This window comes from Bombina bombina, chromosome 2 (genome assembly GCF_027579735.1).
Source record: "Bombina bombina isolate aBomBom1 chromosome 2, aBomBom1.pri, whole genome shotgun sequence".
Taxonomy (NCBI): domain Eukaryota; kingdom Metazoa; phylum Chordata; class Amphibia; order Anura; family Bombinatoridae; genus Bombina; species Bombina bombina.
This window is the reverse complement of record NC_069500.1, coordinates 110,787,108-110,804,381: the sequence shown is the minus strand read 5'-3', so window position 1 is coordinate 110,804,381 and position 17,274 is coordinate 110,787,108. Positions and strand designations below refer to the sequence as shown.

The 17,274-nt window shown below is 41.2% G+C and overlaps 1 protein-coding gene across 1 annotated transcript in view; it reads right to left on the bottom strand.

Annotated features, from left to right (window-relative positions):
- The window catches only part of EGFLAM (EGF like, fibronectin type III and laminin G domains), a 280,687-nt gene that overhangs the window by 104,313 nt on the left and 159,100 nt on the right, over positions 1-17,274 (bottom strand). The window contains exons 6-7 of the mRNA XM_053699674.1: positions 16,681-17,094; positions 4,382-4,482 (exon numbers count right to left, since the gene is read on the bottom strand). Coding sequence (XP_053555649.1) covers positions 4,382-4,482; positions 16,681-17,094 — 515 coding nt within the window. The remainder of the gene's footprint in view (positions 1-4,381; positions 4,483-16,680; positions 17,095-17,274) is intronic.

Below are 17,274 nucleotides of genomic sequence, written 5' to 3'. Positions count from 1 at the left end.
GGTAGCTTCCAAGGAGGAGCCGATGACATATTCACCAGATCTGCGTACCAAGTCCTGCGTGGCCACGCAGGAGCTATCAAGATCACCGACGCCCTCTCCTGATTGATCCTGGCTACCAGCCTGGGGATGAGAGGAAACGGCGGGAACACATAAGCTAGTTTGAAGGTCCAAGGTGCTACTAGTGCATCCACTAGAGCCGCCTTGGGATCCCTGGATCTGGACCCGTAGCAAGGAACTTTGAAGTTCTGACGAGAGGCCATCAGATCCATGTCTGGAATGCCCCACAGCTGAGTGACTTGGGCAAAGATTTCCGGATGGAGTTCCCACTCCCCCGGATGCAATGTCTGACGACTCAGAAAATCCGCTTCCCAATTTTCCACTCCTGGGATGTGGATAGCAGACAGGTGGCAGGAGTGAGACTCCGCCCATAGAATGATTTTGGTCACTTCTTCCATCGCCAGGGAACTCCTTGTTCCCCCCTGATGGTTGATGTACGCAACAGTTGTCATGTTGTCTGATTGAAACCGTATGAACTTGGCCCTCGCTAGCTGAGGCCAAGCCTTGAGAGCATTGAATATCGCTCTCAGTTCCAGAATATTTATCGGTAGAAGAGATTCTTCCCGAGACCAAAGACCCTGAGCTTTCAGGGATCCCCAGACCGCGCCCCAGCCCATCAGACTGGCGTCGGTCGTGACAATGACCCACTCTGGTCTGCGGAATGTCATCCCTCGTGACAGGTTGTCCAGGGACAGCCACCAACGGAGTGAGTCTCTGGTCCTCTGATTTACTTGTATCTTCGGAGACAAGTCTGTATAGTCCCCATTCCACTGACTGAGCATGCACAGTTGTAATGGTCTTAGATGAATGCGTGCAAAAGGAACTATGTCCATTGCCGCTACCATCAACCCGATCACTTCCATGCACTGAGCTATGGAAGGAAGAGGAACGGAATGGAGTATCCGACAAGAGTCTAGAAGTTTTGTTTTTCTGGCCTCTGTCAGAAAAATCCTCATTTCTAAGGAGTCTATTATTGTTCCCAAGAAGGGAACCCTTGTTGACGGAGATAGAGAACTCTTTTCCACGTTCACTTTCCATCCGTGAGATCTGAGAAAGGCCAGGACAATGTCCGTGTGAGCCTTTGCTTGAGGAAGGGACGACGCTTGAATCAGAATGTCGTCCAAGTAAGGTACTACAGCAATGCCCCTTGGTCTTAGCACAGCTAGAAGGGACCCTAGTACCTTTGTGAAAATCCTTGGAGCAGTGGCTAATCCGAAAGGAAGCGCCACAAACTGGTAATGTTTGTCCAGGAATGCGAACCTCAGGAACCGATGATGTTCCTTGTGGATAGGAATATGTAGATACGCATCCTTTAAATCCACCGTGGTCATGAATTGACCTTCCTGGATGGAAGGAAGAATAGTTCGAATGGTTTCCATCTTGAACGATGGAACCTTGAGAAACTTGTTTAAGATCTTGAGATCTAAGATTGGTCTGAACGTTCCCTCTTTTTTGGGAACTATAAACAGATTGGAGTAGAACCCCATCCCTTGTTCTCTTAATGGAACGGGATGAATCACTCCCATTTTTAACAGGTCTTCTACACAATGTAAGAATGCCTGTCTTTTTATGTGGTCTGAAGACAACTGAGACCTGTGGAACCTCCCCCTTGGGGGAAGTCCCTTGAATTCCAGAAGATAACCTTGGGAGACTATTTCTAGCGCCCAAGGATCCAGAACATCTCTTGCCCAAGCCTGAGCAAAGAGAGAGAGTCTGCCCCCCACCAGATCCGGTCCCGGATCGGGGGCCAACATTTCATGCTGTCTTGGTAGCAGTGGCAGGTTTCTTGGCCTGCTTTCCCTTGTTCCAGCCTTGCATTGGTCTCCAAGCTGGCTTGGCTTGAGAAGTATTACCCTCTTGCTTAGAGGACGTAGCACTTTGGGCTGGTCCGTTTCTACGAAAGGGACGAAAATTAGGTTTATTTTTTGCCTTGAAAGGCCGATCCTGAGGAAGGGCGTGGCCCTTACCCCCAGTGATATCCGAGATAATCTCTTTCAAGTCAGGGCCAAACAGCGTTTTCCCCTTGAAAGGAATGTTAAGTAGCTTGTTCTTGGAAGACGCATCAGCCGACCAAGATTTCAACCAAAGCGCTCTGCGCGCCACAATAGCAAACCCAGAATTCTTAGCCGCTAACCTAGCCAATTGCAAAGTGGCGTCTAGGGTGAAAGAATTAGCCAATTTGAGAGCATTGATTCTGTCCATAATCTCCTCATAAGGAGGAGAATCACTGTCGACCGCCTTTATCAGCTCATCGAACCAGAAACATGCGGCTGTAGCGACAGGGACAATGCATGAAATTGGTTGTAGAAGGTAACCCTGCTGAACAAACATCTTTTTAAGCAAACCTTCTAATTTTTTATCCATAGGATCTTTGAAAGCACAACTATCCTCTATGGGTATAGTGGTGCGTTTGTTTAAAGTGGAAACCGCTCCCTCGACCTTGGGGACTGTCTGCCATAAGTCCTTTCTGGGGTCGACCATAGGAAACAATTTTTTAAATATGGGGGGAGGGACGAAAGGAATACCGGGCCTTTCCCATTCTTTATTAACAATGTCCGCCACCCGCTTGGGTATAGGAAAAGCTTCTGGGAGCCCCGGCACCTCTAGGAACTTGTCCATTTTACATAGTTTCTCTGGGATGACCAACTTGTCACAATCATCCAGAGTGGATAATACCTCCTTAAGCAGAATGCGGAGATGTTCCAACTTAAATTTAAATGCAATCACATCAGGTTCAGCTTGTTGAGAAATGTTCCCTGAATCAGTAATTTCTCCCTCAGACAAAACCTCCCTGGCCCCATCAGACTGAGTTAGGGGCCCTTCAGAAATATTAATATCAGCGTCGTCATGCTCTTCAGTATCTAAAACAGAGCAGTCGCGCTTACGCTGATAAGTGTTCATTTTGGCTAAAATGTTTTTGACAGAATTATCCATTACAGCCGTTAATTGTTGCATAGTAAGGAATATTGGCGCGCTAGATGTACTAGGGGCCTCCTGAGTGGGCAAGACTCGTGTAGACGAAGGAGGGAATGATGCAGTACCATGCTTACTCCCCTCACTTGAGGAATCATCTTGGGCATCATTGTCATTGTCACATAAATCACATTTATTTAAATTAATAGGAATTCTGGTAGTTCAGACATGTTAAACAGGCATAAACTTGACAACAAGTACAAAAAACGTTTTAAAATAAAACCGTTACTGTCACTTTAAATTTTAAACTGAACACACTTTATTACTGCAAATGCGAAAAAACATGAAGGAATTGTTCAAAATTCACCAAATTTTCACCACAGTGTCTTAAAGCCTTAAAAGTATTGCACACCAAATTTGGAAGCTTTAACCCTTAAAATAACGGAACCGGAGCCGTTTTGAACTTTAACCCCTTTACAGTCCCTGGTATCTGCTTTGCTGAGACCCAACCAAGCCCCAAGGGGAATACGATACCAAATGACGCCTTCAGAAAGTCTTTTCTAAGTATCAGAGCTCCTCTCACATGCGACTGCATGCCATGCCTCTCAAAAACAAGTGCGCAACACCGGCGCGAAAATGAGGCTCTGCCTATGCTTTGGGAAAGCCCCTAAAGAATAAGGTGTCTAAAACAGTGCCTGCCGATATTATTATATCAAAATACCCAGATAAAATGATTCCTCAAGGCTAAATATGTGTTAATAATCAATCGATTTAGCCCAAAAAAAGTCTACAGTCTTAATAAGCCCTTTTTGAAGCCCTTATTTACAATCGTAATAAACATGGCTTACCGGATCCCAGAGGGAAAATGACAGCTTCCAGCATTACATCGTCTTGTTAGAATGTGTCATACCTCAAGCAGCAAGAGACTGTTCACTGTTCCCCCAACTGAAGTTAATTGCTCTCAACAGTCCTGTGTGGAAACAGCCATGGATTTTAGTGACGGTTGCTAAAATCATTTTCCTCATACAAACAGAAATCTTCATCTCTTTTCTGTTTCTGAGTAAATAGTACATACCAGCACTATTTCAAAATAACAAACTCTTGATTGAATAATAAAAACTACAGTTAAACACTAAAAAACTCTAAGCCATCTCCGTGGAGATGTTGCCTGTACAACGGCAAAGAGAATGACTGGGGTAGGCGGAGCCTAGGAGGGATCATGTGACCAGCTTTGCTGGGCTCTTTGCCATTTCCTGTTGGGGAAGAGAATATCCCACAAGTAAGGATGACGCCGTGGACCGGACACACCTATGTTGGAGAAATGTTATCTTTTAAACAAAAACAAAAAACAAACAAAAAAAAGACTAAAATGTTCCTTAAAATTTACTGGAATAAATCAGCAAAGACTTACCCTGAATTCAATTGTAATTTGAAATGTCTGGTAGGAGTTTTTCAATGGCTCAAACGTCATGTATGAATGCCCATAAAACTGGGGATATTGAACATTTATGTCTGGAAGTCAAAGCATTGGCAATAAGCAATAAAATAAACATATCATCTTAATAACAACAACAACATTTTTTAAATAAATATAGGTATTACTTTCTCTGCTTTATTAAAGGGACACTCAAGTAAAAAAAAATTAGGATTCTGATAGAGCTTGGAGTTTTAAGACACTTTCCAATTTACTTCCATTATCAAATTTTGCACAGACTTTATATGCACACTTTCGGGGGAACAAGATCCTACTAAGCATGTGCACAAGCTCACAGGGTATATGTATACTAGTCTGTGATTGGCTGATGTCTGTCACATGGTACAGGGGGCCGGAAAATGGGAGGAAAAAATAAATTTATCAGAAAAAAAATAATCTATTGCTTATTTGAAATCCAGAGTAGGTGATAAATTATTGTCTTTTTATTATGCACTTAAAGGGACAGTCTAGGCCCAAATCAACTTTCATGATTCAGATAGAGCATGTAATTTTAAACAATTTTCCAATTTACTTTTATCACCAATTTTGCTTTGTTCTCTTGGTATTCTTAGTTGAAAGCTTAATCTAGGAGGTTCATATACTAATTTCTTAGACCTTGAAGGCCACCTCTTTTCAGAATGCATTTGAACAGTTTTTCACCACTAGAGGGTGTTAGTTCACGTATTTCATATAGATAACACTGTGCTCGTACACGTGAAGTTATCTGGGAGCAGGCAGTGATTGGCTAAACTGCAAGCCTGTCAAAAGAACTGAAATAAAGGGGCAGTTTGCAGAGGCTTAGATACAAGATAATCACAGAGGTTAAAAGTATATTATTATAACTGTGTTGGTTATGCAAAACTGGGGAATGGGTAATAAAGGGATTATCTAAATTTTAAAACAATAAAAATTCTGGGGTAGACTGTCCCTTTAATTAAGCAATTATACTGCACTGAGTGGTCCTTTAACTGAATGTTGCTTATTTCTAATGGGACAATTAGTTAGTATTTTAAGGGTCACCAACATCAAAATTAAAGGGATGTGAAACCCAACATTTTTCTTTCATGATTTTTTATCCTTTTTTGAAGTAGCAGTAATGCACTAATGAGATCTATCTGAAAGCCAATGAAAAGAGGGACATATGTGCAGCCACCAATCAGCAGCTTCTGAGCCTACTTAAGTATCCTCTTCCACAAAGGATACAAAAAGGAACAAAACAAATTAAATAAAAGTAAATTAGAATGTTATTTAAAATTGCACGCTCTATCTAAATCATGAAAGAAAAAAATGTGTTTCATGTCCCTTTAAAAAAGTTTTCCGATTCAGATAAAGCATGAAGTTTAAAACAAAACAACTTTTCAATATACTTTCATTATCAACACATGCACATTCTTTTATATGTAAACTTTTTAAGGCGCCAGCACCTACAGAGCATGTGCAAAAGTGTCCACTATATACGTATATGCATTTTTTGATTGGCTCATGGGTGTCACATGATACGGGGGGGGGGGGGGGGGGTTTGAAATTCGCCAGAAAATATTCTACTATTAATTTCACATTCAATGTTAAGTGCTACTGCGTTGTCTTTTTATTGTGCATTTGTCAAATATTCAATTCTGTATTTACTGGACCTTAAAGTTCCTACTTCCTAGAATTAAAATTGTGTTACTTTTAAATTCTTATTTATAAACTCCCTCCTAAAAACAGTTATTGATGGTGGCTGCTCAATATTTTTGTGGGCTCCAAAATTTAAAATATGTCAACATCTACTATAAATCACAACTTCTCATAAGCTTCCATTAGTGTAGGATATGGAGCGTATTCTTTTTCAACAAGGGTTACCAGGAGAACAATGTGCTGTGGTGTTAAATCTAGAGTTTACGTTTTCTATCAAACATGTGAAAGTAAGGGAATTCATAAACTCTCTCCTTGAGAGCTGTGCATGACCTCAACAATAACAACACTGGTGACATAACACATGACATCATCAGTGAAAACCATTAGATCTGTCTCTGCACCATCTAAACGAAATATCCTGACATAAGCCCCTGGTCACCTTTTCATTCTCCCACACAATCTCCTCCTCACACTATCAACTCCATTTTACTCCAACAACCTGTTTCTTTACCTCTCACTCATCTTTTCAGCAACCTCTTTCCCTCACACCCTGCTCACCCTCTAAATCTAACTAACCCTCACACACACCAGCTCCTGCTGATCTTAGCCCTTGTCAACCTCCCTTTCCAGCTCCCTGATATCCACATTCCTCCTCACCCAGCTTCAGGCACTTATTCTGGTGAGCTGAAGAAATTTTGAGAAAAAAAAAAATCCCAATTAGAAATCAATAGATTTCCCCCCCTGAAAAAAACAGCATTTTTGTGTGTGTGTTTATATACAAACATATTGTATAAATGTATATGACACAGAATAAGAGAGGGTGCTAATGGTTAAAACCCAAGATGACAGGCTTAAAGGGACAGTCTACACCAAAACTGAGCCTGAAGAAGGGGTGGGAGCCCCGAAACATTGCTCCGTACTGTTGTCTGATGCTTCAATAACATAATTACAGGTGGCCCTCGTTTTACAACGGTTCAATTTACACCGTTTCAGAATAACAACCTTTTTTTTCAGTCATGTGACTGCTATTGAAAAGCATTGAGAAGCAGTGCATTTATTAAAATAGCCAGTAGGTGGAGCTGTCCGCTTGTGTTGCAGCAAAGCCAAGCAAGCTGAAATTAATCAGTTTAACCAGACCTGAGCTATCGAGCAGATTTCAAAGGAACAAGATCTTCCTGTCTATAAATCAGTCCAGATTGGAATGCATAGAAAGAACTATTTGCAGAAAAATGCAAGTAAAGTCTGTGTTGTGCGATTATTTTATTAGGTTTATAATGTTGTTTAGCATTTAAAGTCTTCATTTCAAAGCATTAAAAATAATGTATTAGGTGTTACTTATGACAATTTTGAGAGGGGTCTGGAACATATCTCCCTCACTTCCCATTGACTTACATTATAAACTGGGTTTCAGTTTACAACGGTTTCGATTTACAACCATTCCTTCTGGAACCTAATCCCGGCGTAAACTGAGGGCTACCTGTACTTGCATGATTTGGTGTGCCTGCCACATTTTGTTCTAGTCTACACCAAAATTGTTATTGTTTAAAAACATAGATAACACCTTTACTACCCATTCCCCAGCTTTGCACAACCAACATTGTTATATTAATATCAACTTTATAACATTTACACCTCTAAATTTCTGCCTGTTTCTAAGCCACTATAGCCCCTTATCACATGCTTTTTTATTTGCTTTTCAAAACAGAAGACTGCTAGTTCATGTGAGCCATATAGATGACATTGTGCTCACTCTCGAGAAGTTGTGCAGGACACAGCACTAATTGGCTAAAATGCAAGTCAATAGATAATAAGTAGCCATGTGACAAGGGCTCTGTCAGAAGAGGATTAGATACAAGGTAATCACAGAGGTAAAAAGTACAGTAATATAACCGTGCTGGCTGGGCAAAACTGGGGGAATATGTAATAAAGGGATTATCTATCTTTTTTAAACAAGAGACATGAAATCCAAAACAGTTTTTTCATGATTCAGATAGTGTGTACAATTTAAAAAAAGGTTTTCACCTCTATTATCAAATGTACTATTTCTTTTTGGAAAGCAAGTAGATAGGCTATGGAGTCTGTGCCATGAGCCCTATATGGCAGTAGTTTTGTAAGAATGCTTTTAGAGATGTAATAAGTTGTGAAAACACAGCTGTTATAAATGATCAATAAGTAAATTTGAAGTTTTAAAAAACTTTTGTGTTTCAAATACCTCTAACAGTCCCAGCATGGGCACTCGTTCTGTATTGAAGCTTGTGGAGAAAACATAATTTATGCTTACCTGATAAATTCCTTTCTTCTGTTGTGTGATCAGTCCACGGGTCATCATTACTTCTGGGATATAACTCCTCCCCAACAGGAAATGCAAGAGGATTCACCCAGCAGAGCTGCATATAGCTCCTCCCCTCTACGTCAGTCCCAGTCATTCGACCAAGAAACAACGAGAAAGGAGTAACCAAGGGTGAAGTGGTGACTGGAGTATAATTTAAAAGATATTTACCTGCCTTAAAACAGGGCGGGCCGTGGACTGATCACACAACAGAAGAAAGGAATTTATCAGGTAAGCATAAATTATGTTTTCTTCTGTTATGTGTGATCAGTCCACGGGTCATCATTACTTCTGGGATACCAATACCAAAGCAAAAGTACACGGATGACGGGAGGGATAGGCAGGCTCATTATACAGAAGGAACCACTGCCTGAAGAACCTTTCTCCCAAAAATAGCCTCCGAAGAAGCAAAAGTGTCAAATTTGAAAAATTTGGAAAAAGTATGAAGCGAAGACCAAGATGCAGCCTCGCAAATCTGTTCAACAGAGGCCTCATTCTTAAAGGCCCAAGTGGAAGCCACAGCTCTAGTGGAGTGAGCTGTAATTCTTTCAGGAGGCTGCTGTCCAGCAGTCTCATAGGCTAAACGTATTATGCTACGAAGCCAAAAAGAGAGAGAGGTAGCAGAAGCTTTTTGACCTCTCCTCTGTCCAGAGTAAACGACAAACAAGGAAGAAGTTTGGCGAAAATCTTTAGTTGCCTGCAAGTAGAACTTGAGGGCACGAACTACATCCAGATTGTGTAAAAGACGTTCCTTCTTTGAAGAAGGATTTGGACACAAGGATGGGACAACAATCTCTTGATTGATGTTCCTGTTAGTGACTACCTTAGGTAAGAACCCAGGTTTAGTACGCAGAACTACCTTGTCTGAGTGAAAAATCAGATAAGGGGAATCACAATGTAAGGCTGATAACTCAGAGACTCTTCGAGCCGAGGAAATAGCCATTAAAAACAGAACTTTCCAAGATAACATTTTTATATCAATGGAATGAAGGGGTTCAAACGGAACACCCTGTAAAACGTTAAGAACTAAGTTTAAACTCCATGGTGGAGCAACAGCTTTAAACACAGGCTTGATCCTAGCTAAAGCCTGACAAAAGGACTGGACGTCTGGATTTTCTGACAGACATCTGTGTAACAAGATGGACAGAGCTGAAATCTGTCCCTTAATGAACTAGCTGATAAACCCTTTTCTAAACCTTCTTGTAGAAAAGACAATATCCTAGCGATCCTAACCTTACTCCAGGAGTAACCTTTGGATTCGCACCAGTATAGGTATTTCCGCCATATTTTATGGTAAATCCTTCTGGTAACAGGCTTCCTAGCCTGAATCAGGGTATCAATAACCGACTCAGAAAAACCACGTTTTGATAAAATCAAGCGTTCAATTTCCAAGCAGTCAGCTTCAGAGAAGTTAGATTTTGATGTTTGAATGGACCCTGTATCAGAAGGTCCTGTCTTAGAGGTAGAGACCAAGGCGGACAGGATGACATGTCCACTAGATCTGCATACCAAGTCCTGCGTGGCCAAGCAGGTGCTATTAGAATTACTGATGCTCTCTCCTGTTTGATTTTGGCAATCAATCGACGAAGCAGCGGGAAGGGTGGAAACACATAAGCCATCCTGAAGTTCCAAGGTGCTGTCAAAGCATCTATCAGAACTGCTCCCGGATCCCTGGATCTGGACCCGTAGCGAGGAAGTTTGGCGTTCTGGCGAGACGCCATGAGATCTATCTCTGGTTTGCCCCAACGTCGAAGTATTTGGGCAAAGACCTCCGGATGAAGTTCCCACTCCCCCGGATGAAGAGTCTGGCGACTCAAGAAATCCGCCTCCCAGTTCTCCACTCCCGGGATGTGGATTGCTGACAGGTGGCAAGAGTGAGACTCTGCCCAGCGAATTATCTTTGATACTTCCATCATTGCTAGGGAGCTTCTTGTCCCTCCCTGATGGTTGATGTAAGCTACAGTCGTGATGTTGTCCGACTGAAACCTGATGAACCCCCGAGTCATTAACTGGGGCCAAGCCAGAAGGGCATTGAGAACTGCTCTCAATTCCAGAATGTTTATTGGAAGGAGACTCTCCTCCTGATTCCATAGTCCCTGAGCCTTCAGAGAATTCCAGACAGCGCCCCAACCTAGTAGGCTGGCGTCTGTTGTTACAATTGTCCAGTCTGGCCTGCTGAATGGCATTCCCCTGGACAGGTGTGGCCGATGAAGCCACCATAGAAGAGAATTTCTGGTCTCTTGATTCAGATTCAGAGTAGGGGACAAATCTGAGTAATCCCCATTCCACTGACTTAGCATGCATAATTGCAGCGGTCTGAGGTGTAGGCGTGCAAAAGGTACTATGTCCATTGCCGCTACCATTAAGCCGATCACCTCCATGCATTGAGCTACTGACGGGTGTTGAATGGAATGAAGGACGCGGCATGCATTTTGAAGTTTTGTTAACCTGTCTTCTGTCAGGTAAATCTTCATTTCTACAGAATCTATAAGAGTCCCCAAGAATGGAACTCTTGTGAGAGGAAAGAGAGAACTCTTCTTTTCGTTCACTTTCCATCCATGCGACCTTAGAAATGCCAGAACTAACTCTGTATGAGACTTGGCAGTTTGAAAGCTTGAAGCTTGTATTAGAATGTCGTCTAGGTACGGAGCTACCGAAATCCCTCGCGGTCTTAGTACCGCTAGAAGGGCACCCAGAACCTTTGTGAAGATTCTTGGAGCCGTAGCCAATCCGAATGGGAGAGCTACAAACTGGTAGTGCCTGTCTAAGAAGGCAAACCTTAGATACCGGTGATGATCTTTGTGGATCGGTATGTGAAGGTAAGCATCCTTTAAATCCACTGTGGTCATGTACTGACCCTCCTGGATCATGGGTAAGATTGTCCGAATAGTTTCCATTTTGAACGATGGAACTCTTAGGAATTTGTTTAGAGTCTTTAAATCTAAGATTGGCCTGAAAGTTCCCTCTTTTTTGGGAACCACAAACAGGTTTGAGTAGAACCCTTGTCCTTGTTCCGACCACGGAACCGGATGGATCACTCCCATTGTTAACAGATCTTGTACGCAGCGTAGAAACGCTTCTTTCTTTATCTGGTTTGTTGACAACCTTGACAGATGAAATCTCCCTCTTGGGGGAGATAATTTGAAGTCTAGAAGGTATCCCTGAGATATGATCTCTAGTGCCCAGGGATCCTGAACATCTCTTGCCCAGGCCTGGGCGAAGAGAGAGAGTCTGCCCCCTACTAGATCCGGTCCCGGATCGGGGGCTCTCGGTTCATGCTGTCTTTGGGGCAGCAGCAGGTTTCCTGGCCTGCTTGCTTTTGTTCCAGGACTGGTTAGGCTTCCAGCCTTGCCTGTAACGAGCAACAGCTCCTTCCTGTTTTGGTGCAGTGGAGGTTGATGCTGCTCCTGTTTTGAAATTCCGAAAGGGACGAAAATTAGACTGTCTAGCCTTAGCTTTGGCCTTGTCTTGAGGTAGGGCGTGGCCCTTACCTCCCGTAATGTCAGCGATAATTTCTTTCAAACCGGGCCCGAATAAGGACTGCCCCTTGAAAGGTATATTAAGTAATTTGGACTTAGAAGTAACATCAGCTGACCAGGATTTTAGCCACAGTGCCCTGCGTGCCTGTATGGCGAATCCTGAGTTCTTAGCCGTAAGTTTGGTTAAATGTACTACGGCCTCCGAAATGAAAGAATTAGCTAGTTTAAGGACTCTAAGCCTGTCCGTAATGTCGTCTAGCGTAGAGGAACTAAGGTTCTCTTCAAGCGACTCAATCCAAAATGCTGCCGCAGCCGTAATCGGCGCGATACATGCAAGGGGTTGTAATATAAAACCTTGTTGAACAAACATTTTCTTAAGGTAACCCTCTAATTTCTTATCCATTGGATCTGAGAAAGCACAGCTATCCTCCACCGGGATAGTGGTACGCTTAGCTAAAGTAGAAACTGCTCCCTCCACCTTGGGGACCGTTTGCCATAAGTCCCGAGTGGTGGCGTCTATTGGAAACATCTTTCTAAATATTGGAGGGGGTGAGAACGGCACACCGGGTCTATCCCACTCCTTAGTAACAATTTCAGTTAGTCTCTTAGGTATAGGAAAAACGTCAGTACTCGCCGGTACCGCAAAGTATTTATCCAACCTACACAGTTTCTCTGGTATTGCAACAGTGTTACAATCGTTGAGAGCTGCTAAGACCTCCCCTAGTAGTACACGGAGGTTCTCCAATTTAAATTTAAAATTTGAAATATCTGAGTCCAATCTGTTTGGATCAGAACCGTCACCCACAGAATGAAGCTCTCCGTCCTCATGCTCTGCGAGCTGTGACGCAGTATCAGACATGGCCCTAGCATTGTCAGCGCACTCTGTTCTCACCCCAGAGTGATCACGCTTGCCTCTTAGTTCAGGTAATTTAGACAAAACTTCAGTCATAACAGTAGCCATATCTTGTAATGTTATCTGTAATGGCCGCCCAGATGTACTAGGCGCCAAAATATCACGCACCTCCCGGGCGGGAGATGCAGGTACTGTCGCGTGAGGCGAGTTAGTCGGCATAACTCTCCCCTCGCTGTTTGGTGAAATTTGTTCACATTGTACAGATTGACTTTTATTTAAAGTAGCATCAATACAGTTAGTACATAAATTTCTATTGGGCTCCACCTTGGCATTGGAACAAATGACACAGATATCTTCCTCTGAGTCAGACATGTTTAACACACTAGCAAAAAACTTACAACTTGGTTATAATCTTTTTTAGCAAAAAACGTACTGTGCCTCAAAGAGGTACTAACGATTAAATGACAGTTGAAATAATGAACTGAAAAAACAGTTATTGCATCAAATTTTAAAACAACACAACTTTTAGCAAAGGTTTGTTCCCATTAGTAAAAAACAACACTAATTAAATTTGTACATAAGAAAACAAAACAACGTTTTTTATACACAGTCACTATAAGAATTCTCACAGCTCTGCTGAGAGAATTTACCTCCCTTCAAAGAAGTTTGAAGACCCCTGAGATCTGTCAGAGATGAACCGGATCATGCAGGAAATATAAAAGTAGCTGACTGGAATTTTTTGATGCGTAGCAAAGAGCGCCAAAAACGGCCCCTCCCTCTCCCACACAGCAGTGAAGAGAAACGAAACTGTCACAATTAAAGCAAAAAACTGCCAAGTGGAAAATAATGCCCAAACATTTATTCACACAGTACCTCAGCAATGTAAACGATTCTACATTCCAGCAAAAACGTTTAACATGAGAATAGTTATTAAAAGGATTAGTGACCTTTAACACAGTAGTTCCGGTGAAATACCATCCCCAGAATACTGAAGTGTATACATACATGTCATTTTAACGGTATGGCAGGCTTTTCTCATCAATTCCATTCAGAAAACAAAAACTGCCACATACCTCAATGCAGATTCATCTGCCCGCTGTCCCCTGATCTGAAGCCTTTACCTCCCTCAGATGGTCGAGAACAGCAATATGATCTTAACGACTCCGGTTAAAATCATAGTAAAAAATCTCTGTCAGATTCTTCCTCAAACTCTGCCAGAGAAGTAATAACACGCTCCGGTGCTATTTTAAAATAACAAACTTTTGATTGAAGTCATAAAAACTAAGTATAATCACCATAGTCCTCTCACACATCCTATCTAGTCGTTGGGTGCAAGAGAATGACTGGGACTGACGTAGAGGGGAGGAGCTATATGCAGCTCTGCTGGGTGAATCCTCTTGCATTTCCTGTTGGGGGAGGAGTTATATCCCAGAAGTAATGATGACCCGTGGACTGATCACACATAACAGAAGAAAGACAGTTCACAAGCAGGAACATAGAGGTGGTGCCAATAAGAACATACTCTGCAATTGTAACCTGCCTCAGTCACCCCTTGAATCTTAAAGGGACCTTGGAAAATACAATACCCAGCATGCTTTATGACTGCCATTGTGGATCTGTGCACAGGTGTTACACTACAACATTTAAAAAAATTGACATATTATTTGCAACATTTCCAAACAAATCCAATTAAAATTGCAGCAAAAACCATATACAAGAGCTTTAGGTTAGAGGTTTTATCTAATGACTGGGAAATTGATTAGAACATATAATGCATTGAGCGCTACAGGGAAGGTCAGTGAGTAGCCGGTGACATAGTTACGTTGGATGTCTATGCCTGCAAGGGAATGTAGACCTCCATTAAAGAATATTGATCAGCAAATTAACACATGCATACATTTGTTTGCAGGATTCAAGGGTATTGCTTTCACGTGGGTTTGAAATTACAGAGAGACAAACAAGCTTTGTTTAAAAGGACATTCTAGTGTAAAAATATATTTTTTTTCCAAATGAATTTATTTTGTTGTGTATTAACCCTTCCAAATGAGGGTACAAGTGAATAGCAAATGAAAATCAGTCATACCTGCGTATGCACCAATCACTGGCTGTATTCTTATGTGGAACAGAATAGGGGTGTTCTAAATGTGAAACTCGGACTATGTGCTTAACCTTTTTAAAGAAGGTAAACACTTAAAGTGAATGTAAATTTTGATAAAGTGCCTGTTTTTTAAAAATTCGATTAAAAGCAGGGACACTTTAATTCATCAATATATACATTTCACTCGTGTTGTGAAAATACTTACCTTTTAATCTTGACAGCCGCTGCATCGCTTCCTCCGCCTGTCGCAAAGCCTCTTCCTGGGTCTAAAATGAGGAATTCGGCTTCCTCCAATCACGGCGTTGAATCAGACAACGATTCCCGGGGAGGGGGTGCAAAGCCGTGATTGGAGGATGACCGATCTGTCATTTCTGACTTAGGAAGAGACTTGCGACGACCGGGTGAAGCTGGAGCGGCTGTCAAGATTAAAAAGGTAAGTATTTTCACAACACGAGTGAAATGTAAATTTTGATGAATTAAAGTGCCCCTGTTTTTTATCGAATTTATAAAAGCCGGGCACTTTATCATCAAAATTTACATTCACTTTAATAAAGAAGGAAATGTGTTTACAACTGAAATTCTCTAAAACTTATATGTTCTATTTATATTTTTACACTATAACATCTTTTACCAAGAGCTGTAATACAAATGTTTAGATTGTCACAAATTTACATAATCTGTTAAAATTAAATGCTGAATGATATTAACACTCATAAAAAAGGTAATGTTTGTAACATATGGTGAGTTACTGCATATAAAGTTATTTTTCCAAGTGGGATAGCAAGTTTAAATACATTAAATACAGTAGAATTGCATAAACAATAAATGCATAATAAAAAAACAATGCAAACACACTTAGTATGAAACCTAAACAATCAATAGATTCTTTCAAAGTTTCTCTTTGCTTCCCTGTATCACATGACAGTTGTCAGCTAATCACAGACTCCTCAAAGAATGACCAGCTGTCCTTTCATTGTTGCACATAGTGGTGTAACCAAAAATGATACATGTGGGCACCAGTGGTTTTTGTGCAGGGCTAAGATGGGAGAGGTGGAACTGGGCATGTCATGGGCAGGACAGCAATGGACATTAACAGTTGGGGAGCCAGTACCACCCATTGCAACGCCACTGGTTTCAAACAATGCTGCCATACTGTTACCATCATAGCAACAAATGATACTAAGAGACCCAAGTAAATAAAAAACAAAACAAAAAAAAAAAAAAAAAAAACAGCACTCTATCTGAATAATGAAAGACTATTATATTCCTTTAAATTAGGTTTTGTTGCAAAACAAAACAGCTCTAATGAATTCTGGAACATATGTCCCTTTATAATAAATTTATTTAAAATAAAGCTGGATTTGGTTGTAAAAGAGAATATCTGATGATTACAGCAGGTGAGCAGTGTGTTGAAACTGGACGTGATTTTCTGGCCAGAACTGAAATTTATGTAGCGTGTTAGACAAATATTTGTATCCTGCTACAAAGAAAAATAGTGAGACCATTAAACTAAGAAATATTTAAAGCAATTTTAGGAATTTTTCTACTTGGAATCATTGGTCTTCTAGAAAAAGAAAATATATAATCATGAAGTCAACTGCAAAGAGATTAGATTACTACTGTGCCAGGTTTATATGGAGATGGAATAAACATATTGTTTTAATACAACATTTTTATCCTGGACTGAGTGAGAGGATGTATGTTTAATAGATTACAAATAGCACTTAAAACCCACACATCAACCTGAAGGCAACGCATCACTTTGCATTTTGCTAGATAAGAGAGGTCTGTACAGTTTTTTCATGATTTCAAGAAAAGGAAGGAATGTGATGCTGACATAAGCTATAACCATAAACTTACCATATTCACACGTCTCTCCACCTTTCCCTAGATTACAATGACACTGGGAACCGCCACGGTCATAGTCATTAAGACAGAAGCTATCCAAAGGGCAGATGGTTTCCTCGCAGGTCAAATCAAACAATCTAGGTGGAGAGAACAAACCATTTCTCCTCATGGGTTTAGCAGCCGTTGGTTTAGCAGTAGTGGTGGTGAGCAGAGTAGAGCGAACAGTTGTAGTGATCAATAAAGCTTTTGTAGATACGGATGTTGTGGCTGGGGACGCAGTAGTTGTGGTTCGCAAAGGAACAATCTTTGTATATGTCCCTGGAGTGATCTTTGTTTCCACCACAAATTTCTTTTTCCCCCCTTTGCTTGGAGGGAGCGGTTTAAGCTGTGAAAAGAAGAAGTTTATATTGTTAAAAAGTTTTATTACTTTTTATGGGGAAGCAACTTGTTGTGACTTCCAAGTTTAGCACTTTAATTGCTTTTAAAAAAAAAGAGAGATTTCTTTCCAAAATGGCAAATTTTAGAGAATAGTTTCTATAAAAGCTTACATACATAGTCCCAGGAAACACACGTGTCAAACTTGCATGATTTAGACAGAGCATTGTA